This window comes from Oncorhynchus tshawytscha, linkage group LG09 (genome assembly GCF_018296145.1).
Source record: "Oncorhynchus tshawytscha isolate Ot180627B linkage group LG09, Otsh_v2.0, whole genome shotgun sequence".
NCBI lineage: Eukaryota > Metazoa > Chordata > Actinopteri > Salmoniformes > Salmonidae > Oncorhynchus > Oncorhynchus tshawytscha.
In genome coordinates, this window is record NC_056437.1 from 85,125,965 (window position 1) to 85,152,227 (window position 26,263).

Below are 26,263 nucleotides of genomic sequence, written 5' to 3' on the forward strand. Positions count from 1 at the left end.
TAGGCCCATTTGTAAAGACATCAAAAATACACCTTTACTGGCCCCTGCTGGATGATAGATTGTCTGAAATATGAAGTTTTTACAGAATGGAATAAAATGTTCATGCACAGCTCATTGGGAGAATGCGGGCTAAATCAGTATGAAACAAGAATGCAAGGCAGAGCAGGGTTCTTTAATATATTATGGTTTATTATTCATCACAACTGTCATTATTAATTAAATACATCATGTGTAGATTTTCTGCAGGTAAGGAATGCATTTCATTATCTAGGATTTTATTTTCCACCAATAACAGTTCCATGTAAACTTAAAACAAAAGACACAGTTGGGGAGAAAGCAATGACAAAATAGAAAAACATAAAAGCAACAAACTTTTAAAAAATCTAATCAGTGGGATGCTCCCGATTTAAAGCAATCAAGCTCAAGGATTTCAGGACCAAAGCAGAAATGCACTCAGGACCTAAGTGTCTCTGTTGACTCATCCTGGCTATTTCAGGCGTGAGGACTGATTCCAGATCCAGATCAATTATTTAAGCAATGACTGTCATGACCTCTTGATTACTCAACACAGAAATGAGGACCTTAAGGAGCCTACCCAATTGCATGAGGCCAGGGCCTGCTTGGAGAAATATTGCTCTATCCTGATTGGTTCTGTAGCATTCTCAGGGTTCTCCAACTTCTAATTATTGCCATGAACACTACTGATCTCAGCAGTGGCATTGCTGGCCGTCAGTGTTGCTATTTGACAACATGCTTTGTGAACAGTAAGGTTTGCATAAACATGTTCAAGTCATCTTCGCCGACTCTACTCTGATCCAAGTGATTCTGAGAAGACGAAGCAAAATGTGGAGGAAGAAGGGGGAAAGCAGAGGCTTAAAAAAATAACACGAGTTGGGGAAAAAAAAGAAATAGTGAACACAAAGGACATTTTGGATACGATTACACTAAAGACCCTCCTCTCCTGCCCTACAAAAACAGTACAGAGAATCAGTGTTGAGAATCAACGGTTTCCACCAAGGAATGGTGTTACAGTAACTAACCGACACTATCCATCTAATGTACAGTATAGATACGTTACATAACACTGTGTGTGAGTGGGTTAGGGAGTTATTAAAACATCATTATGGTGGTTGGTTACAACATACTGGACAAAGACAGAGCGTGACAAAGACAGACAACTTCAGATCTTCAATTACAACCCGTGTCAGAGTTGACTAAACGCCTCCCAGTTTCTCATACAGTACTTTATGACCTTCGGCTCACTCAAATTATGTAATATCTGAAATACTCATGTGAATCTTAGTTGATGGTCATTCCTCTGTTCTTCAATCACTCTCAGGTTTAATACTGTAATAAGGTAAATGGAGAATTGTGGACCTAACATTACCCATAGCAACCACAGTAAACTTGAAATATGAAATTACATAAATAGGATTTACCTTAGAAGATGAAGACAAATGTGCAAAAATGAAATCAAAACAGCCATACCAGTATCTAAAAAAACAACAATACTTAACATTATCCTCCTTAAACTGGGCTTCACATCGCCAGCCATCCTTCCAGTTAACCAGGTGTCCTTTACTCGCATAGAAAAATAGCAGTCAGATCCAAAATAAAGAATAATACATATATAATATCTGATTAAATTAACCATCTTTGTACATAAATACATCAGAGCTTGAAGGTCAGAGTTCAGAGGTTAATGCTACATTGGCACACCTGACCCGCCTAGCACAAAGTGGCTTCCTATGGGTCATAAAGGCGCAGGTGTAATAGGTGAAACTATCCCCATAGAGATGGAAAGAGGCCTCATCATTGTATCCGTGCCATTATGGCATCTGTGACAGCTTCATTGAGGCAATCTCCATTTCAAAGTAGTCAATTTTCTTCTTCCCGATTGGCTGATCCCCCCTGATGACCTGGTTGCACGACTCCAACAGGGTCACCAGTAGGGATCAGTCAATGAAGTTGGACGTCCCACCCAGTTGACTACATTCAAATGGTGGAAGCCCTCATGGCCCTGCTCATGCTAAAACAGCCTTTTGGCCACTAGAGGCCTCTATCATTCTCTATGAACTATCCAGATGAGATTCAACAACCTACCTACCTACCAAACAGGAGTGGTCAACTTAAGTTTCTCAAATCACTCGAAATAGATCACATTCCAATGGGTTAATTTACTAAAAGCCTCACCCTTATTAACATTTGGCAAAATAAAATATATATTATTTAATTTACCACAAGCAAAAAAAATAACAAATGGACATTTGGTCTGATGGGCAGATTCAGAGTTGTCATTGAATGTAGAAGGACCCTCCCTCGCTAAACTACCAGTATCTATCATCATCTCCCACTATAAACATACTCAAGAGAGACTTGAAAAGACAAACAAAAATAATTGCATTCTAAAATTAAATCACTCCGTGTTGTTAGGGAGGTGCCATCCTGATCCATGCATGTCTGTCTGTCAAGGCTCAGAATGTCATGTTCATTTCTCCCTATCGCAGTGTACATCTCTCCATTTACCTGTTGGGATTATATTCCTCTGTCACTGGTCAGAGGAATAAAGATCAATAGATGAGAGAAAGGGGGGAGAAAACAAGCAACTCAATAAAGAGGAGGACAAAGACATGAGAGAAAGCGCAGAGAAAATGGGTGGCAATATTGAACGGTAACTCAGCTCACTACGCTACTAAGGCACACACTCACACAACACTTAACACTACAATAAATAGGTCCTCCCAGACATCCAAATACCATAGTACTACCAGCAATCACGGTCTTCAGTGCCTGGGTTTGAGATATTTTTCAATTGTTTACTTTTATCTGCAGGCATTCCGGTTGGACATCTGACCACAAACTGGACATGACAGGGCATTATGGGGAACGACTCAAGGGTCCTACATGGATTTAGGATGTTCCATTTACACCCAATCTATAATTCCCACCTACTCTATGTCCAAAGGCTTGTCTGTCCACCAGCTATAGTCTGATAAAAACTAAATAAAATAATAAACTAAATGAGAAAACAGTTGTGTGATCTTGGGAGATTCATTGTGAACAACACAGACAATTCTCCAGTTGCAAAAGGAAACGTGTCCCATCTTAATTATTCAAACTCATTGATGAAGAAAGCATGGGGGGGGGTGTATGGGGGGGCATGACCCCTGGGGTGCTAATAAAACCATGATCCAGATGTCTCCAGACTATATGTAGTCCTCAAGATGCACTATTGAGGAGGCCTTCTCCTTTTCTCGCTCTCATTCCACTTCTGGGGGTCTTTTGTTTCCAAGTCCACTTTTTTTCCTTCCCTGTTTTCTTTCTGAAGGAAAACAGGATAAACTAGGCCGAATCTCTTGGTGCTGTGGCTCCATTCTTCTCCTCTGCCTCTCCTCCCCCTCTGTCCTTTTTCTTCCCCCCTTTCTCCTTTTTCTTCTCTTTCTCTGCCCGCTCCTTCTCCTTCTTCTGGCTCTCCTTGTCTGCTTTGTCCTTCTTCTTCTCCTTCTCTTTCCTCTTCTCCTCCTCCTTCTCTTTCTTCTTGTCTTCCTTGCTCCTCTTCTTCTTCCTGTCATCCTCTCCTCCTGTAGCTGCTGCTCCTCCTCCTCCTCTCCCTCCGTCTGGGAATGGGGGCAGAGGCGTGTTGTTAGCGGTGGGTGATGGGATGGTGGGTGTGATCTGCTCAGAAGTGACTTTGGGAGAGAGGGTGTTGGGTGGTGTATGGTTTACTGGGGCTGATGCACCAGGCTGGCTCTGTGCTGAGGTCTGGGCTGGGCCAGAAGAGGGGCCTGGACCAGACCCAACCAAAGGACTCTGAGAGGCAGGCACCCTAGCTACAGAGCCACTAGACATGGGTGGTTTGTGGGCGGGGCCTCTGGGTGGGCTTGAAGCTGCCGCTGAGGGGTTCTGTCGCTGCATGGCCTCCATCCCAGAGGCCCCAGAGAAGGAGCCCTTCTTCTGAGAGAGGAAGGGAGTTTTTGACTTGCGGAAGCCAGGGAGGGAGAGCAGGCTGGAGGAGGCCCTGAGAGGCCCTGGAGGGGGGATGGACCCCAGGAAGGAGAAGCTACCCCCGGAGCTGATGGCGGAGGCCCGACGCTTGTGCTCGTGGATGTCCCGTGTCCCATGGAGCCTTCGGACAGGCTGGTGGGTCAGTTCGCCCCTGGACTCCCTCCACTTCCTTACCTGAATACTGCACTCCCTCTCGATCAGAGCCTCGGTCACCGCCAGGGACACCACCTACACAGACAGAGACATACAGAGGAAGTCATCAAACCAGATCTAGACACACAGACAGTGAAACGTCAGTTGACTCGTGTCAATGAGTCAGAGTAGGAGTATGTTTAGAACACGTGTATGTGTGTGTATGTCTGTGTGTGTATACACTGTTTACAGTCTCACCTCCTGCACCAATAGGTCCTCTCTGACAGACTCAGGTGGGATGTTCCGGAGGCGCTCCATGGTTTCGTACATGCCCTGGACCTCCCGCAGTTTATCTACCGAGCCAAGCATCTGCTTGAGCAGCACCAGGCCCACACGGAACACTATCTTCACTCCTAGAAAACAGCACAGTTAGCTAATAGTTAGCCACAGCATCATGTGCACTGTGTGTGTGTGTGTGTCTTACCCTCACAGAAGAACATGTCCCACACACGTAGCACACAGGACCACGGCAGGGTGCGTGAGAAGACACACATGAACCACTCGGTCATGTAGAGAATGGGATCTATCTTAAACTTCTTCAGGTGACGGTAGGCCATGGGACAGACACGACGTAGCAGAGAGAAGAAGATCTCTCCGTCCAACTGGATTGCTTCCTAAAAGAATGATGAGTTGGCTCAGTGTACACCGAAGAAGAAGATACAGTGTGTGTGTTCGTTCACTCACCAATCCAGCGCTATAATATCCAGGCAGGTACGTCTCACAGATCTGCACCAGACACCAGAAGGCATGCTGCAAGTTGGGAATATACACATTATACCACATTATAAAAACCTAGCCCCATCCCACTACTTCATCATTCTAGAACATTGTTCCCATTCCCAGTCTCCTCCACAGTCCCGCTCCCTCTCTCTGTGTCCCCCAGCAGCCCCTCACCTCTGCAGGCATGTGCATGAGCAGGACAGCAGCCACCGGGGCCTGGGCCTGGCAGTATCCCTCTTCAGGTCTGTACACTGTGTAGGCTTTCAGTACCCGGTACAGATCCTGCTGCCTGGAGGCCACACCAGAAGAGAACAGACAGTTAGCACACAAGCACTCAAAGTACATTTTTATTGTACATGTCAGCGTGCTCTACATGGACTGAACAAATCCTATTATACATCAGTAAAGCATGGTCATTTACCCGTGTCCACCGCGAGCAGCAAACATCTCATGGAAGGGGAACTGTCTATGCAGGTCCTTCTCTATAATGTCCAACCATTTAGGGTCTCCCTGCTCCCTCTCCAACTCCTACAGAGATTAAGAGAAAGAAATGTTCAGATCATAACTAATTGAGCAACTTTAAAGCAACATATCTAGTTGGAGCAGCATAATATGGAACAGGACTGAGTATAACTAGGCCTTTAACAAAGCATGTCTGTGTCAGAGTGAAAGCAGAGAAAGGGAAGGAAAACGGGTTTATCTGATATGATCTGCCCAGACCCCCAGGTCTGTGAAGGTAGACCCAGTCAGGCTGGATTACTACCCAGGATAAGAGGCTTAGAGCTGGGGGGGGGGGTCTCTGCGCCCCCTAATAAACACCCCTGGAGATCTAACTGGTCGAACGAGCCACAACTCCTCCCCATCGCATTAACTTCTGTTCCAGTTAGTCTGTCTACCTAGAGGTCACTGAAGAACTTCTGTATTCAAATACGTTCTTTGACTACAATGACCCTAAATACAGTTAGACTACAATGACCCTAAATACAGTTAGACTACAATGACCCTAAATACAGTTGGACTACAATGACCCTAAATACAGTTGGACTACAATGACCCTAAATACAGTTGGACCCTAAATACAGTTGGACTACAATGACCCTAAATACAGTTGGACTACAATGACCCTAAATACAGTTGGACTACAACCTAAATACAGTTGGACTACAATGACCCTAAATATGACCAATGACCCTAAATACAGTTGGACTACAATGACCCTAAATACAGTTGGACTACAATGACCCTAAATAAACTACAATGACCCTAAATTGGACTACAATGACCCTAAATACAGTTGGACTACAATGACAATGACCCTAAATACAGTTGGACTACAATGACCCTAATACAGTTGGACTACAATGACCCTAAATACAGTTGGACTACAATGACCCTAAATACAGTTGGACTACAATGACCCTAAATACAGTTGGACTACAATGACCCTAAATACAGTTGGACTACAATGACCCTAAATACAGTTGGACTACAATGACCCTAAATACAGTTGGACTACAATGACCCTAAATACAGTTGGACTACAATGACCCTAAAAAGTTACAATGACCCTAAATACAGGACTACAATGACCCTAAATACAGTTGACTACAATGACTACAATGACCCTAAATACAGTTGGACTACAATGACCCTAAATACAGTTGGACTACAATGACCCTAAATACAGTTGGACTACAATGACCCTAAATACAGTTGGACTACAATGACCCTAAATACAGTTGGACTACAATGACCCTAAATACAGTTGGACTACAATGACCCTAAATACATGTAAATACAGTTGGACTACAATGACCCTAAATACAGTTGGACTACAATGACCCTAAATACAGTTGGACTACAATGACCCTAAATACAGTTGGACTACAATGACCCTAAATACAGTTGGACTACAATGACCCTAAATACAGTTGGACTACAATGACCCTAAATACAGTTGGACTACAATGACCCTAAATACAGTTGGACTACAATGACCCTAAATACAGTTGGACTACAATGACCCTAAATACAGTTGGACTACAATGACCCTAAATAAATACAATGACCCTAAATACAGTTGGACTACAATGACCCTAAATACAGTTGGACTACAATGACCCTAAATACAGTTGGACTACAATGACCCTAAATACAGTTGGACTACAATGACCCTAAATACAGTTGGACTACAATGACCCTAAATACAGTTGGACTACAATGACCCTAAATACAGTTGGACTACAATGACCCTAAATACAGTTGGACTACAATGACCCTAAATACAGTTGGACTACAATGACCCTAAATACAGTTGGACTACAATGACCCTAAATACAGTTGGACTACAATGACCCTAAATACAGTTGGACTACAATGACCCTAAATACAGTTGGACTACAATGACCCTAAATACAGTTGGACTACAATGACCCTAAATACAGTTACAATGACCCTAAATACAGTTGGACTACAATGACCCTAAATACAGTTGGACTACAATGACCCTAAATACAGTTGGACTACAATGACCCTAAATACAGTTGGACTACAATGACCCTAAATACAGTTGGACTACAATGACCCTAAATACAGTTGGACTACAATGACCCTAAATACAGTTGGACTACAATGACCCTAAATACAGTTGGACTACAATGACCCTAAATACAGTTGGACTACAATGACCCTAAATACAGTTGGACTACAATGACCCTAAATACAGTTGGACATGACCCTAAATACAGTTGGACTACAATGACCCTAAATACAGTTGGACTACAATGACCCTAAATACAGTTGGACCCTAAATACAGTTGGACTACAATGACCCTAAATACAGTTGGACTACAATGACCCTAAATACAGTTGGACTACAATGACCCTAAATACAGTTGACTACAATGACCCTAAATACAGTTGGACTACAATGACCCTAAATACAGTTGGACTACAATGACCCTAAATACAGTTGGACTACAATGACCCTAAATACAGTTGGACTACAATGACCCTAAATACAGTTGGACTACAATGACCCTAAATACAGTTGGACTACAATGACCCTAAATACAGTTGGACTACAATGACCCTAAATACAGTTGACTACAATGACCCTAAATACAGTTGGACTACAATGACCCTAAATACAGTTGGACTACAATGACCCTAAATACAGTTGGACTACAATGACCCTAAATACAGTTGGACTACAATGACCCTAAATTTGACTACAATGACCCTAAATACAACTACAATGACCCTAAATACAGTTGGACTACAATGACCCTAAATACAGGAATGAGTTTGGCCTAAATCAGCTTGGATTTGAATTGGTGAAGAGTACATAGGCAGAGTTAGTCTTTTTTGAGTGTCTGCTTCACAATAGACATGTTTTGCATAGTGGAAGTGTGAGTATGAAGACAGAAAGGGTGTGGGTTAGTGGCAGTACCTCAAACTTGCCGGGGTTGGAGTCCAGGAGCTCCTTGCTGTTGGAGAGCAGCTGCCAGGCTTTAGCCCTGAGAGAAGAGGGGATCCCCTTCCTACAGCGCAACTTCACCTGGAACACACACATACACTTATGTTATACTCACATACAATGTATGTAATAGATAAACAATCTCATACCATACATAGCCAGATGTAGCTAAGTACCTTTTGGAAGCGTCTTGAGACCCATTTGTCCCAATTGTTGAACATGTCCAGCCATTTCAGCTCTCTCTGCCGTGCTACATCAACTCTGATGTCCTTATCACTGTAACACATGGAGAAAGAGTTAACAGCATAAACACCAAGACACACATACATGTCAACCACACTGGGCATGTAAGACAGTGTATTTATTGCTTTCCAGGGATTTCTCTGCCATTGAAATCCTTGGGCGGGGCACCTAATTATCATTTTTATATATAATATATTTTCAGGATGGAAAAACGCTTCCACTGTCAACGTAAACGACTTAAACCAGATCAGATTACTGAGACCGCCAATGTTTGTCCTCCATTGGGCAGCACTTACACTGGTGCTAAGTGTCTGGATTATTCCTTTCATCTGGATGATGAGAGTGTGTGGAGAGCACAGCAGAATGATGCCGCCCTCATGGTGATCCACAAGAGTCTGTCTGAAGAAGACTCCAAGAGTCGCTTCAATTAGAAGTTCAGCATAATTCAGGATAAAGTGTAAAACTCCAAGAGGAGATGGAACACATAGCACCCATTACCACGTCTTCATCCCCTCTACATTGACTGACCAAATGATCCAAGCTTATCATGCCAACCCCATGAGTGGCCATCTGAGTTTACAAGACCTAATGAAGATGACAGGAGGTGGCTTACTGGCCAGGTTTACGGGTTGATACTAAGAGGTTTGTACAGCAGTGGGAAGTCTGCCAGAAATACAAACCAGACATTGGCAGACATACCTGGAAACTGCAGCAGACATGGTGAACCATCCCAATGAAGTGCTGGGAATTTACCTCATGGGACCTTTTCCTCCCAGCCGGGGGAACCGGGAATTAATTTTTATTGGTGGTAGTGGACTACCACACACACTGGTTGGAGTCGTTTCCCCGCCGCAAAGCCACTGCATCCGCAATTGCTCTAATTCCGCGAAGAGGGGTCTTAACCAGATTCGTGATTCCAGACCAAATTCTCTCTGACCGAGGTCTGCAGCTCACATCAGGAATCTACAAAGAGCTCAGTACCTACTGGGGTGTAGCTGGCAAGCTGACCACGACCTACCATTCTCAGACCAACCTGACCGAGGGTAAACCGCACCTTGAAGGAGATGATTACTTCATTCGAGGGGGATCAGCACCCAAGGTGGGATCAGTATTTTCCGAGTTTCGCTTTGCACTGAAATCCGCAGTCCAGTAGATTTCTGGGGTCACTCCCGGTGAACTCCACCTGGGAAGACCACTAAAAGGTCAGATGGACAGAGTCTTGCAAAGTTTCAACGTTTCACCTGACTGCCCAGCATTTGATGCAGTCCAACAGCACCACACCTTGCTAGCCAGAGTGGAGGCCAGCAGAATCAAAGCCAAACAACGACAGGTCAGAAACTATGACAAACATAGACGAGCGTTTCCCACCCCAGTCTCATGTCTGGAGTCTCATGTCTGGATCCATTATCATCTGTCAAAGGCTTCCAAACAGTTCACTGCCAAGCTAGCTTCAATATGGAAAGATCCATACCGCGTGGTGCAGCAGTTGGGGCCGGTGAACTACTTGGTCTGTTTGGAGGACACTTGGGAAGATGTCAGGACGGTGCATGTTGTTGACCTAAAGCCCTGCTACCCTACGGCAGAAGAGGCAAAAACAACACCTGCAGGAACTCTTCTTGGAGGGGGACTTCCCTGGTTTAGTGTAGGAGAAATCTGAACCTGCCAAAACCTGCATCCTCTCTGTTTCTACAGGCTTTGGCAAAATCCTGCACGGAGCCTTCACCATGCCCTGCCACTTTAAGAGCGCATCAGCAGTCAGGAAGGAGGAAATAACGATAGCTCTTCCGGCTCTGTGAAGAGCTCTCGGTTGGCGCGTGAGTTTGACGGTGTGTGCAACTCGGCAGAAGTATTGTTCATTTTCAGCATGCTTAGTTGTAAAGTGTTTAAGTCGATCACTGGTGTTACCGCTCTAGGTCGTGGCTGTAATCTTTTGGGACCGCTCCTGTCATTGTTCGCATGGAGTAGTAACAACATTTTTGCGAAGCTTTGAAAAACAAACCATCAGGTGTATCAGACAGACAGTGTAACTGCAAGTCCCCCCGCACCCCCCTCTCATATTCCCTCTATCGCTCCTGTGCTTTTTACTGCAGCAGACTCTCTTTTTATCCTAGATGCTCCTTGAGATGTTCAGTGTTGTTGGACTATTAGTCCCCTGCCAGTCATATTTGGTGTGACATTTTAGTTATTGTTTATTGTAGTTTGAACTGTATTGATTTTGTGTGGGACTATTTACATTTGGCCAAGAAGATTTTTGGCCATTTTAAGGCCTTCTTTGTATTGTCTATGAACACACACTCCACACACCCATTCATACCGCCCCCCTCTGAGGTAATGCAGAATATTGCAAATCATCTAATGTTGATGACTGGGTTCTTTCTTGTCAATTGTTTCTATGAAGTTACTTTAAATTGCTCTGCCATTATTATTGGTTGGGTTACCCCTGTGCTGTGACATGTGTTTTATATGGTGTCTTGTCTTTTCTCTCCACTGGCTATCTGGCAAACAGGCTACACTAGGCAGTCTTCTGCTGATGTGCGTGGGTCTGGTAGAGGTACTTATCTATCCTACTCTTTTCCTTTCAGCAGGGTTAACACCTGCCTGGTGCCCGAAATAAAATCTTTATCTTTACTAGAGGTCGATCGATTAATCGGAATGGCCGATTAATTAGGGCCAATTTCAAGTTTTCATAACAATTGGTAATCAGCATTTTTGGACACCGATCATGGCCAATTACATTGCACTCCACGAGGAGACTGTGTGGCAGGCTGACTACCTGTTATGTAAGTGCAGCAAGGAGCCAAGGCAAGGTGCTAGCTAGCATTAACCGTATCATAGAAAAAACAATCAATCTTAACATAAGCACTAGTTAACTACACATAGTTGATGATATTACTAGTTTATGTAGCTTGTCCTGTGTTGCATATAATCGATGCAGTGCCTGTTCATTTATCATTGAATCATAGCCTACTTTGCCAAACGGGTGATTTAACAAGAGCATTCGCAAAAAAAGCACTGTCGTTGCACCAATGTGTACCTAACCATAAACATCAACTCCTTTCTTAAAATCAATACACAAGTATTTTTAAACCTGCATATTTAGTTCATATTGCCTGCTAACATTAACTTATTTTAACTAGGGAAATTGTGTCACTTCTCTTGCATTCTGTGCAACAGAGTCAGGGTATATGCAGCAGTTTTGGCCTCCTGGCTCGTTGCGAACTGTGTGAAGACTATTTATTCCTAACAAAGACAGCCAAGGGAAATTGTGTCACTTCTCTTATGTTCATGGCACACAGAGTCAGGGTATATGCAACCGTTTGGGCCGCCTGGCTCGCTAATTTGCCAGAATCTTACGGAATTATGACATAACATTGAAGGTTGTACAATGTAACAGGAATATTTAGACTTTTGGATGCCACCTGTATCTTATCTAACGGAACGGTTCCGTATTTCAAAAAGAATAAACGTTTTGTTTTCGAAATGATAGTTTTCGGATTTGACCATATTAATGACCTAAGGCTCATATTTGTGTGTTATTATGTTATAATTAAGTATATGATTTGATATTTGATAGAGCAGTCTGACTGAGCGGTGGTAGGCAGCAGCAGGCTCGTAAGCATTCATTCAAAAAGCACTGTCGTTCGTTTGCCAGCAGCTCTTCGCTGTATTTCAAGCATTGAGCGGTTTATGACTTCAAGCCTATCAACTCCCGAGACTACGCTGGTGTAATCGATGTGAAATGGCTAGCTAGTTAGCGGTGGGCGCGCTAATAATAACGTTTCAATCGGTGAAGTCACTCGCTCTGAGACCTTGAAGTAGTTGTTCCCCTTGCTCTGCAAGGGCCGAGGCTTTTTTGGAGCGATGGGTAACGATGCTTCGTGGGTAACTTTTGTTGATGTGTTCCTGGTTCGAGCCCAGGTAGGGGCGAGGAGAGGGATGGAAGCTATACTGTTACACTGGCAATACTATAGTGCCTATAAGAACATCCAATAGTCAAAGGTATATGAAATACAAATGGTAGAGAGAGAAATAGTCCTATAATTTCTATAATAACTACAACCTAAAATTTCTTACCTGGGAATATTGAAGACTCATGTTGAAAAGAACCACCAGCTTTCCATATGTTCTCATGTTCTGAGCAAGGAACTTAAAACATTAGCTTTTTTACATGGCACATATTGCATTTTTACTTTCTTCTCCAACCAAATTGAACGTTTCATTATTTATTAGGCTAAATTGATTTTATTGATGTATTATATTAAGTTAAGTTCAGTTTTGTTGTAATTGTCATTATTACAAATAAATAAATGTAAAGAAATTAGGCCGACTAATCGGTAGAGGCCGTTTTTGGTCCTCCAATAATCGGTATCGGCATTGAAAAATCATAATCGGCCGACCTCTAATCTTTACCCCTCTCTAACAATGCCGCTACAAAGTACGTAGAAAAGATAATGGACCAACATATATTTAAAAAATGTATAATAGAATCTCTGAGAACTAACATCAACAAAATAAAAGCTACAAAAATTACAAAAACAATTAATTGAACAGTATCAACTTTGTTATTATGTTTGAGCAAAAGAACACAGCATTAGAAATGGCAAAATGCATAGAATTGCAGGTAATTCACCTTAAACTGCAAAAATGTTCTCAGCTCCAAGGCAGAATATGAAGAATTGCAGGAAAATAGATTTAAACAGCAAAAATGTATCTCAGTGCCATGGAGAAATTTGGAGAATTGCAGGAAAGTGTCTTAAAAATATAAAAAATTGGGGGCCTCTAAAATGTAGCCCCACTGACGGGCTGACTGTGCCCCTAGTCACAACCACCGCCATGCCCACCACTTAAGCACATTATTTTATCCAGAAAAAAACCCTGTTCTCTAAATATGGATATCCTAAGATTGGATGCAGCCACAGGGTCATGTTCATTCAATGGATTCCAAACAGGAGCAAAAGTTGTTTTAAATGGAAGCTGTGTGACCTGAGATTCTTTAAAAGGAATACTCATCTACAGATTTATATTATACTTCATATTATATGCTCATTTACAATATTTCTGTCCTACACTACTCTCTCACACACAGACACCCTTTGATAACGACCCTGAAGGGGAACAGGCTTAATCAATCCCAAACTAAATCAATAAAGCAGAGGAGGAAGTGCACTTAGAGAGACTGTCCGAGGGGAGGGGCAAGATACGTTCTCCAGGAGGAGAGGGAGAGGGAAATGAGTGGCTGGGCGAGGCACAGTCAGTACATATTGTGTCACAAAAGCGCTCTCAGCACTATCTATCTGAGTCACACAAAGGAGAGATGAAGGACAGACCGATAAGTTTAGAGTGGATATAGGGAAGACTGGACAGAAAGGGTGGGGAGAGAGAGATCACTTAGGGCAAGCTGGGTGACACAGAGAAGATGACCAAGCCAGGAAAGACGGTTGATTGTCAAAGACTCCAGCCACCCAAGTCATAGAGTTCTCTCTGCTACCGCACGGCAAGCGGCACCAATTCTGGGACCAAAAGCTCCATAACAGCTTCTAGCCCCAAGCCATAAGACTGCTTAACAGTTAATCAAATAGTTACCTAGAGTATTTGCATTGACCCCCTTTGTTAATGAAACGTTTTTGCACTGACTCTCTTGCACAGACTCTATGTACACTCACAGGACTCTAACCACACACTCACACATACTACACTGACATTCCAACACACACACATGCATATTGACGCTACACATACACATATCCCTTCACATTATGCTTCTGCTACTCTCTGTTTAGATCTATGCAGTCACTTTACCCCTACCTTCATGTGCATATTACCTCAATAACCTCATACCCCTGCACATTGACTTGGTACCCTTTGTATATAAACTCATTATAGTTATTTTATTGTGTAACTATTTTTCCTTTAGTTTATTTAGCAAATGTTTTACTTTTTTTCTTTTTTTTTTTACTCTGCACTGTTGGTTAATTAAGGACTAGTAAGTAAGCATTTTACAGTAAGGTCTACTTCACCTGTTGTAGTCGGCGCATGTGACAATTAGAATTTTCTTTAAGACAGAAAAAACAAACCAGTGTAATTGCCCATCTACAGTCAGACTGAAGACACAATAGATGTGTATTTTACATGGGTGTGTGCATAGAGTGAGGGTGTGTTTTTGTTTTACCATGCCCACCTGCCCTCGCTGTACTGGGTCCCGCCGAGGAAGCCATATTTGTCAGTGCGTCTGACAGCCAGGCCGTTGATCTCGGAGTCTGACCCGATAGAGCTTCCATCCTCCCCCAGGCCAGACAGAGACTCCAGGGTCCCTGACATCATGCTGGCTGACTCTAGGTAGCTGAGGGTGTCTGGGGCTGGGGCTCTGGGGTAGGGCAGGGAGAAGGAGACAGGTTCCTGGATCACTGGAGGGCTTGGGTGCCCTGCTCTGGAGGGGGTGTTGGGTAGCTCTGCCATTCTGGGAGATTGGCTTGAGGTCTCAGGTATGGGAGACAGGCTGGGGGTGTCCAGTTTGGGAGGGGGTTGAGGGTTTGGGTGCGGGTTTTGGCTTTCTTTTGGTGGCTGAGGATTTTGTGCTTCAGGGGCTGCAGCTGCTGCTGTTTGGGTGGAGTCTGGAGGAGGGGGAGTGTAAGTGGGGGCAGGAGGAGGGGGAGATTCCACCATAGACTGAGGCTGAGCATAATCAGTAGCAGGATTAGTGTTCACAGTGACATGAACACTGGGGTAGAGATTAGGGGTGAGATTAAGACAAGAGGGACTGGTAGTCTGCTGTGTTACCCCCTGTACCTCTTGCTCACTGTGGGCCTGTGTAGGGCCCTCTGAGGGGGCATTTAACAGCTCCTTGCCCCCTGGGTTACTCACTTCCTGCTTTACAGCCAACATTGGGCTGGCACCTGCCTCCATGTCGGTCTCCTTCACTCCTTCCCCCTGGCACAATGCTACATCTACAGGTGGGATGGCAGGAGTACCTAGGGCTATTACAGGTAAGGCGACAGGTCTCTCTGGGGATATTAGAGGTGGGGGCACTGGAGTCTCTGGTGTTAACGCTGATGAAACGCGTTTAGGGGGACTCGGTGGAGGTCCTCTCCCCCCTCTCTTGGGAGACTTGGGAGAAGGAGGGTGAGAAGGAAGCGTCTCTCCTGGTACAGTTAATGTCAGAGAAGCTTTGTCACCGTACAGAGAGGACTTGGGGATGGGGTTCTCCTTAGGGGGCTCTGGGGTGGTGCTGCTGGGAGGAGAAGAGGCAGTAGAGGGTATAGGGAAGGAGGGGGCAGCATGTGTGTCACCTATAGCTGGAGGTGAGGGGATTAGGGCGGAGATTTCGGCCATGGCGCCTCCTTATTTTCTCCTTGACAAATGGAGAAACCAAAGTTAACAGAACTCTTAATCATGATCACATGCAAACAACCTCTCCACATTTCCATAGTGTATTAGAGTAAATTATGTTGGACTGATGATAATAAATAATACTGAGGCCATCAGTCCCTGCCCCACTCTTTTCAGACAAGTTTTTCACAACAACAAAAAAGTCCTTGCTGCCACAACGTTAAATGAAGAAGTTGGCTGTATATTTCAAAATCATGGACATTATTTGAGAGAGAGGCTAATGCCCAAAGCTTTATTGGCTACTATATTGGTGCAATTGCAGTTTTGAACAGTGGGTTAAGATTCTAATAACAGACAATGAAAACCAGATCAAATTTAACAAACACAATTCCCTATATCTGAAAGAGGACATTGGACATTCATTACACACCTACCCCCTACTCTATGTCATCTATTTGATATTTAGTTATTCGAATTATTGCCCATTGGGGTATTTTCAACAAGCACCATCTCCACAATACAGTAACAGGTAGAATTATGCATGTCTATCTGAGGTTTCGCTTAATGTTGTTCAATATGATGATTTGACCTGTGTTATTTACTATACCCAAACCCACCTCTCCATTTCTGCCCAATATCTATCCAGTGTCATCGAACACTGAAAATCCACGGACAATCTACAGAGCTGGATGTTGACAATGACATGTCTACAATTCAAATACATTGTAGAATACATTCATTCAAAAGACTGCCTGGCCCTTACGATCAACTCAGGTGTGGCCACAAACAATATCATGTGCATGCACTAACAAGCACAACAGTCAGACAAAATTACCTTCGCTAGCAACCACCGATGCAGTAACTTATTTCTTCTACCAAGATTACGGACAATGTTATATTTATATTTCGCTGTGATCTAAGCAGGTTGGTTTGCTAACTCGCGTCAGCCAACACGCTAACTACCTAGCTACTATATCTACCTAAAAACGAACGATTGTGTTTTCATATCCTCTCGATGCCTCATTCAAAGCGACACAACTTCCCGATTCAACCACAGGAAAATTATATTGTTGCCTAACAGGCAACTTAGTGGTCCACTCCCCTCCCTGACGTCGGGGCCCTGACTGACCATAGGGTCCACGGCCTTGCCCATCCGCTTCCCTCGCTATAAACTCTCTCGTGTAAACTTACCCACGGCCCGCGTGTCTACGTGATCCGTCCGCCTGGACGCCCAGGGTAGGGGGTTTGTCCGCGGGCCCCCCACAGCTCCGGTCCGCTAAGCTCCTCCGTTCAATGAAAGCACGACAATGAGAAGCTGGACTGTCCAGGCAACAAAAGGGAAATAAATAGACAACGGCTGAGCAGGTTAGGAGGCGCAATGTCCCCCAAAACTAGCTAGCTAGTTAGCCTAGCTTGCTGGCTAATGATGTTAGAAGGGTGTTGTTAACCTAGCTGTCTGTTTGGGTTACTCTCTGGCATAACTGCAGAGAGATTAAATCTTACAGATGTATATCATTTTACGACCAAATGGTATTCCTTTCTCCCAAACTGTCCTTCACAATCAGTGTGGTCGTGCTGCTGTTAGACATTTAGCACAAATCGCCTGCGTTTCCTACTGCTGACAGCCACGTGCGCGCTCCTGTTAGTGCGATCGGGCACTCACACGTATAGGCATAATCGGGACCATCTGTCAACACGAGTGCAGAACATGGCAAAGAAAATAATAATACCAGGTTAAACTAGAACTAAGTACATAGTATTTGTCTCAAATAATCTTTCATTTTCAAATATGTTGTTGAATCTGTATATGCACCATTTGATTGAACTAAATTATCTTCTGTTTTTTCACGGTAGCATACATTTGCCGGATTGTCGCTGTCTCTCAGTACTCTGCTTCCCTCTGCTGTTGGTATAAGGCCATTACTTTTTAGAATTATACCGACATCTCTACAATTTAACAGCAGGTAGCACAAGACTTTAAGACCAGTATGAGACCAGTAGGTGGCATAAGATATTAACATTAACACGTTGTAAAACAAACTCAGTGTTGCCAATTGACTGACGTTTCAGTTCCAATCATTACCATGAACAGAATGTACATTATCGATGAAGTATGCATTATGATACATCATTCTACAAATATATTGTCGTAATCCTGTAATATCCTATGTTTCCCCGAATCGTGGCTGAACAAGGATATGGTAAATATACAGTACCAGTCAAATGTTTGTACAGACCTACTCATTCCAGGGTTTGTCTTTATTTTTACTATTTTCTACATTGTAGAATAATAGTGGAGACATCAAAACGATTAAATAACACATATGGATTCATGTAGTAACCAAAATATGTTATATTTGGGATTCTTCAAATTAGCCACCTTTTGCCTTGATGACAGCTTTGCACGCTATTGGTATGCTTACTTACAAGCCCTTAATCAACAATGCAGTACAAGAAACATTTAGAAATATTTCCTAAATGTATTTCCTACCATTTTTATAAAAAGCAACACAGTAAGATTACATAACAATTACGAGGCTATATACAGGGGGCACCGGTACCAAGTCAATGTGCGGGGTTACAGGTTAGTCGAGGTAATTTGTACATGTAGGTAGGGGTAAAGTGATTATGCATAGATAATAAACAGTGAGTAGCAGCAGTGTAAAAACAATGGGTTCCAATGTAAATAGTCTGGGTGGCCATTTTATTAATTGTTCAGCAGTCTTATGGCTCAGCAGTCTTTTGGTACCCTTTTGGTACCCAGATCTGTGCATCGACTTCGACCTCATGGCTTGGTTTTTGCTCTGACATGCACTGTGAATTGTGGGACCTTATATTGAGAGGTGTGTGCCTTTCCAAACCATGGCCAATCAATTGCATTTACCCCAGGTGGACTCCAATCAAGTTGTAGAACCATCTCAAGGATGATCAATGGAAATAGGATGCACCGTAGCTCAATTTCGAGTCTCATACAAAAGGTTTGAATACTTATGTAAATAAGGCATTTTTATTTTTAATAAATGTTCACAATATTCAGAAAATCTGATTTTGCTTTGTCATTATGTGGTATTGTGTGTAGATTGATGAGGGGGGGGAAATTGTTTAATCAATTTTAGAATAAGGCTGTAAAGTAACAAAATGTGGAAAAAGGGAAAGGATCTGAATACTTTCCAGATGCACTGTACATTTGACATCCACAGTAGTACCATGCACAACAGAGGAGGCTGGTGGGAAGAGTTATAGGAGGACAGGCTCGTAATAATAGCTGAAATGAAATTAATGGAACAGAGTTAAACACGTGGTTTCCATGCGTTTGATGTTCCTTTCATTCTATTGTGTACTTTGTAGGGTTTGGAAGTCAATAAGCGTTACTCAATTGTTATTGTCATTGATCCAACCCAGCCACTTACAACTCTGAATAAAGCTCAACTAGCACAGGTCTTATTTATTTATTTTATTTTTTCACCTTTATTTATCCAGGTAGACCAGTTGAGAACAAGTTCTCATTTACAACTGCAACCTGGCCAAGATAAAGCAAAGCAGTGCGACACAAACAACAACACAGAGTTACACATGGAATAAACAAGCGTACAGTCAATAACACAATAGAAAAAAGTCTATATACAGTGTGTGCAAATTACATGAGGAGGTAAGGCTATAAATAGGCCCACAGTATTTGCATGTGTAAATATTTAGAAGATTGCTATGGAGAAACCAATCCAACGGGGGACACCCAGACATGTCATAGAGTAGGATGGAATCCCTGACTGTTTACAAGGGAACTCCCTGGTTACTGGGTAGCCTCTCCTTCTTTCTTAAGTCTTCCCCTCATTCTTCCCTTTCAAGCTTATGTGGTTTAGAGCATTCTCTCTTTGCACAACTGAAAGTGTATAAAAAAGAGGCTACACGGCTGTTGTGACACAACACATTGTTTTGCTGTAACGTCCCTCTGGCTCTCTACCCTCACAGTGTTCGGTTCCACCTCTAGAGCTGGAAGTATTTACTTTGATTCTGGAGTCTGACAAAATGTTTCCATAATAACAACATGGTTGCATAGTTCTGCATTGAAAAACAACATCTGTGTAATCTCCATGGTAACTTCACATTTTTTCTCTACAATGACTCACTCTGGCTTGTAACTAGGACACACCATTGACATAATGAGGTTAGAGAGAATGTAAAGGATGTGTAATTAATGTGTTTTAAACCTTGTGTTCCATGTGTTCCTCCATTTTGTTTCTCTTGCCATTTCCGAGGTCACCATAGTCACTATGTGTTCCTGGACCTAGGCAGTTTCCAGGGAAGAGCTTGTGTAGTGTATTTTAAATCCTTGCTTGAGAAATAGTTTTTTGCTAAAAAGCAATTTTATGGGAATATATGATTTGATATTGATATAAAAATGACTGCATTGGGCCTTTAACAAAATCTGAAACAAACTGAGCAGGGCCAGACTAATGCATTTGGGGCCCCAAATATATGGGAAAACGGAAAGCTAGCTAAATATTGAATTTGAATATTCAATTAAATTGAAATTGAATTTTAAAATGGAATGCAATATTCATTCAATTCAGTTCATATTATGAATTCTATGATTACATTTGTGCATTACAAATTCTAAGATATAACATTAAAATATAATATCGTAATATAAGTTCAAAATTATGGAATTCAAATACAGTTTCTGTTGGCAGTGAAATTGCTCCATATCTATTAACCAATTTACCACCTGGTGATATCACCAGGCAAGCTGAAACTCCCGCCCATGCAAACCTGCTGATTAGGTCCTATGTAGATTGTATTTTCAACCAGAAAGTATCAGGAAATAACACTGAACACATTTTTTCACAGTTTTCCACTGTTAGCTTCATCAGCTGTTGTACACAATGATTTATATATACACTAGATGAGTTATAGGGAGCGCTGTGTTGAAGCCACCTTGCCTCCATCTTGGCACTCCCTCACCTTTGTAAAAAATATTTACATTAGTTTTTGCCACATTTCTTTTATTACAGACACCTTATTCCATACTTCTAAATGATACTATGTGAGCTAAAAAATATAAATACACTACCTTGTCAACAGTAAGTGGACACCTCTTCAAATTAGTTGATTCAGATTTTTCAGCCACACATGTTACTGACAGGTGTATAAAATTGAGCACACAGCCATGCAATCTCCATAGACAAACAGTGGCAGTAGAATGGACCGTGCTGAAGAGCTCAGTTACTTTCAACGTGGCAACGTCATAGGCACCTTTCCAACAAGTCAGTTCGTCACATTTCTGCCCTGCTCCAGCTGCCCCGGTCAACTGTAACTGCTGTTATTGTGAAGTGGAAACGTCTAGGAGCAACAACAGTTCAGCTGCAAAGTGATAGGCCACTCAAGCCAACAGAAGGGGACTGCCGAGTGCTGAAGCATGTAGCACATAAAAACTTCTGTCCTCGAATGCAACACTCACTACCGAGTTCCAAACGGCCTCTGGAAGCAACATCAGCGCAAGAACTGTTTGTTGGGAGCTCATGAAATGGGTTTCCATGGCCGAACAGCCGCACACAAGCCTAAGATTACCATACGTAATGCCAAGCGTTGTCTGAAGTGGTGTAGTGGAAACGCGTTCCCTGGAGCGATGAATCACGCTTCACCATCTGTCAGTCCGACAGACGAATCTGGGTTTGGCGAATACCAGGAGAACGCTACCTGCCTGAATGCATAGTGCCAACTGTAAAATTTGGTGGAGGAGGAATAATGGTCTGCGGCTGTTTTTCATAGTTCGGCTACGCCCCTAAATTCCAGTGAAGTGAAATCTTAACGCTACAGCATACACTGACATTCTAGATGATTTTGAGCTTCCAACTTTGTGGCACACAGAAATGATTTGTTGAGATTGGTGTGGAAGAACTTGACTGGCCTGCACAGAGCCCTGACCTCAACCCCATTGAACATCTTTGGGCTGAATTGCAACGCCGATTTTGAGCCAGGCCTAATCACCCAACATCGGTGCCCGACCTTGCTAATGCTCTTGTGGCTGAATGGAAGCAAGTACCCGTAGCAATGTTCCAACATCTAGTGGAAAGCTTTTCCAAGAAGAGTGGAGGCTGTTATAACAGCCATGTGGGGACCAACTCCATTTTAATGCCCATGATTTTAGAATGAGATGTTCAACATGCAGGTGTCCACATACTTTTGATAATGTAGTGTATATATAAAAACATTTTCCTTGAAGTTGCATTTTTTTGAGATTTCTAATGTTACTGTCTCCATTACAACAACAAAAACTAAATACGTGTCATTTTGTCCTTGAAACAATGAATGTAAATGCTGTACAAATTAATTCATTCCTTTGGAGAACTGCTCCTACTGGGGAGTGCTAATATGGCCAACCGGTGGCGTCAAAGTCTTTCAATGGCCAATACATAGCATCATCAATCCAGGGTTTACACCTCGAGGTCGGGGCCCCGGGCACATGCCCGGTGTACCATTTTGGTCAACCCCCGGAAACTGTGGGTTGACACAATTGACAGACAGACTTACAGAAATACCTTTTTTACATTCCAATCATAAGTATTAAAATAATGTACATTATCAATTAAATATCTATTGTGATACACCATTCTACAAATACATTGTAGTCAGTAATAATATATGTATTTGATATTCACAGTGGTGCCATGTACAAATACTGTACATTTGGTAGGGTTTGGAAGTCATAAAGCCTTACTCAATTGTTATGGATCCAGCCAGGCTTTGCCAAAATAAAACGGTCATGGATCCAACCTCATGGACCCAGTTCCAGCACTGCTCTTACTGCATGTGTAAATATTTAGAAGATTGCTATGGAGAAACCAATCCAACGGGGGACTTCCAGACATGTCGTAGAGTAGGATGGAATCCCTGACTGTTTACAAGGGAACTCCCTTCTCTCTCTCTCTCTCTCTCTCTCTCTCTCTCTCTCTCTCTCTCTCTCTCTGTCTCTCACTCTCACTCTCACTCACTCTCTTAACACATACACTGAGTGTACAAAACATTAGGAACACCTTTCTAATATTGAGTTACACCCTCTTCTGCCATCAGAACAGTCTCAATTCTTTGGGGCATGGACTACAAGGTGACGAAAACACTCCACAGGATATCAAGTTGGCTGGATGTCCTTTGGGTAGTGGACCATTCTTGATACACACGGGAAACTGCTGATAGTTAAAAACCCAGCAGCGTTGCAGTTCTTGACACACTCAAACCAGTGCGACAGGCACCTACTACCATACCCCGTTCAAAGGCAGTTAAATATTTTGTCTTGCCTGTTCATCCTCTGAATGGCACACATACACAATCTTTCACTGTTGGAGCTAGGAACACAAGCATTTTGCTACACCCGCGATAACATCTGCTAAATACAGTGGGGCAAAAAAGTATTTAGTCAGCCACCAATTATGCAAGTTCTCCCACTTAAAAAGATTAGAGAGGCCTGTAATTTTCATCATAGGTACACTTCAACTATGACAGACAAAATTAGGAAACAAAATCCAGAAAATCACATTGTAGGATTTTTAATGAATTTATTTGCAAATTATGGTGGAAAACCTACAAACAAGCAAGATTTCTGGCTCTCACAGACCTGTAACTTCTTCTTTAAAAGGCTTCTCTGTCCTCCACTCGTTACCTGTATTAATGGCACCTGTTTGAACTTGTTATCAGTATAAAAGACACCTGTCCACAACCTCAAACAGTCACACTCCAAACCCCACTATGGCCAAGACCAAAGAGCTGTCAAATGACACCAGAAACAAAATTGTAGACCTACACCAGGCTGGGAAGACTGAATCTGCAATAGGTAAGCAGCTTGGTTTGAAGAAATCAACTGTGGGAGCAATTATTAGGAAATGGAAGACATACAAGACCACTGATAATCTCCCTCGATCTGGGGCTCCACGCAAGATCTCACCCCATGGGGTCAAAATGATCACAAGAACGGTGAGCAAAAATCCCAGTGAATGACCTGCAGAGAGCTGGGACCAAAGTAACAAAGCCTACCATCAGTAACACACTACGCCGCCAGGGACTCAAATCCTGCAGTGCCAGACGTGTCCCCCTGCTTAAACCAGTACATGTCCAGGCCCGTCTGAAATTTGCTAGAGAGCATTTGGATGATCCAGAAGAAGATTGGGAGAATGTCATATGGTCAGATGAAACCAAAATATAACTTTTTGGTAAAAACTCAACTCGTCGTGTTTGGAGGACAAAGAATGCTGAGTTGTATCCAAAGAACACCATACCTACTGTGAAGCATGGGGGTGGAAACATCATGCTTTGGGGCTGTTTTTCTGCAAAGGGACCAGGACGACTGATCCGTGTAAAGGAAAGAATGAATGGGGCCATGTATCGTGAGATTTTGAGTGAAAACTTCCTTCCATCAGCAAGGGCATTGAATATGAAACGTGGCTGGGTCTTTCAGCATAACAATGATCCCAAACACACCACCCGGGCAACGAAGGAGTGGCTTCGTAAGAAGCATTTCAAGGTCCTGGAGTGGCCTAGCCAGTCTCCAGATCTCAACCCCATAGAAAATCTTTGGAGGGAGTTGAAAGTCCGTGTTGCCCAGCAACAGCCCCAAAACATCACAGCTCTAGAGGAGATCTGCATGGAGGAATGGGCCAAAATACCAGCAACAGTGTGTGAAAACCTTGTGAAGATTTACAGAAAACGCTTGACCTCTGTCATTGCCAACAAAGGGTATATAACAAAGTATTGAGATAAACTTTTGTTATTGACCAAATACTTATTTTCCAACATAATTTGCAAATAAATTCATTAAAAATCCTACAATGTGATTTTCTGGATTTTTTTTCTCATTTTGTCTATCATAGTTGAAGTGTACCTATGATGAAAATTACAGGCCTCTCTCATCTTTTTAAGTGGGAGAACCTGCACAATTGGTGGCAGTCTAAATACTTTTTTGCCCCACTGTATGTGTATGTGACCATTAGAATTTGATTTGATACACGTCTCAATTGTCTCAAGGCTTAACAATCCTTTCATCTTTCAGTCAGATGTTCCATAACAGATGTTAGATTAACAGCCAGGTTTAGAGAGAGTCATATCGGGTCAAGATCTAGTCATGTTTTGGCCCCCAAGTTTTTTAAAATTAAAGCTCTGGATGAGATCTAGCAGGTTAGAGACACAATTTTAAACTGCATGATTGAAATGATAGACAAAATAGTAGACACCGCTGGTGTGACACAACACATTGATTTGCTGTAACATCCCTCTGGCTCTCTACCCTCACAGTGTTCGGTTCCACCACTAGAGCTGGAAGTATTTACTTTGATTCTGGAGTCTGACAAAATGTTTCCATAATAACAACATGGTTTCATAGCCCTGCATTACAAACCAACATCTGTGTAATCTCCATGGTCACTTTGTTTTTTTCCCTCTACAATGACTCACTCTGGCTTGTAACTAGGACACACCATTGACATGAGGAAGAAGTACCCAACTGTCTAAATGTATATCTTAATAGAAAGTTACTCAAGTGAAAGTGAGTCACCCAGTAAAATACAACCTGAGTAAAAGTCTAAATTGTATTTGGTTCTAAATATACCTAAGTATCAAAAGTAAATGTAATCCCTAAAATATACTCAACTATTAAACGTAAAAGTATAAATCCTTTCCTTATATTAAGCAAAGCAGATGGCACCATTTTCTTGTTTTTAAAATGTACTTATAGCCAGGGATACACTCCAACATCATTTACAAACGATGCATTTGTATTTAGTGAGTCTGACAGATCAGAGGCAGTAGGGATGATGACAATGTGTTCTCTTGATAAGTGTGTCAGTTGGACCATTTTGCTATCCTGCTAAGCATTCATCATGTAATGAGTACTTTTGGGTAGGAGGGAAAATGTATGGAGTAAAAAGTATATAATTGCCTTTAGGAATGTAGTGAACTAAAAGTAAAAGTGGTCAAAAATATAAATAGTAAAGTCAAGTACAGATACCCAAAAAAACTACTTAAGAAGTACTTGAAAGTATTTTTACTTAAGTACTTTACAGCACTGGAGAGAATAGTCCCAGTCGGTATTCACATAATAATAAGGAATTCCCCTTAACCACACCAACAAATTGGAGAAACCAACATTCCTTCCAATTGACCCCCATTGTAAAAAATGCAACTTCGTTGTCGAGAAATAATTTTTAAAAATCCAGAAAAGCTGCTGTGTTGTTCAATGTACATGTAACCAGGTGAAATATTCTCACCTACAGTTCGCAATGCTAGAAGAGTCCTGTACTGTGGCTTCAAGCT

At 42.4% G+C, this 26,263-nt stretch overlaps 1 protein-coding gene across 2 annotated transcripts; it reads right to left on the bottom strand.

Moving 5' to 3' along the window:
• Positions 1–168: 168 nt before the first annotated feature.
• LOC112259001 (TBC1 domain family member 10B) lies at positions 169–17,609 on the bottom strand. 2 transcript variants are annotated; one of them, XM_024433699.2, is made up of 10 exons: positions 17,156–17,609; positions 14,817–15,986; positions 8,572–8,671; positions 8,369–8,476; positions 5,339–5,445; positions 5,092–5,206; positions 4,882–4,947; positions 4,622–4,811; positions 4,396–4,550; positions 169–4,233 (listed from the first exon to the last, which is right to left on the bottom strand). In XM_024433699.2, the coding sequence occupies exons 2-10, from the start codon at positions 15,965–15,967 to the stop codon at positions 3,343–3,345; spliced, it is 2,883 nt and encodes a 960-aa protein (XP_024289467.1). In that variant the 5' UTR covers positions 15,968–15,986; positions 17,156–17,609; the 3' UTR covers positions 169–3,342. The 2 variants fall into 2 exon arrangements, with proteins under 2 accessions (XP_024289467.1, XP_024289466.1); XM_024433698.2 differs by having other exon boundaries at positions 14,808–15,986.
• Positions 17,610–26,263: the final 8,654 nt, after the last annotated feature.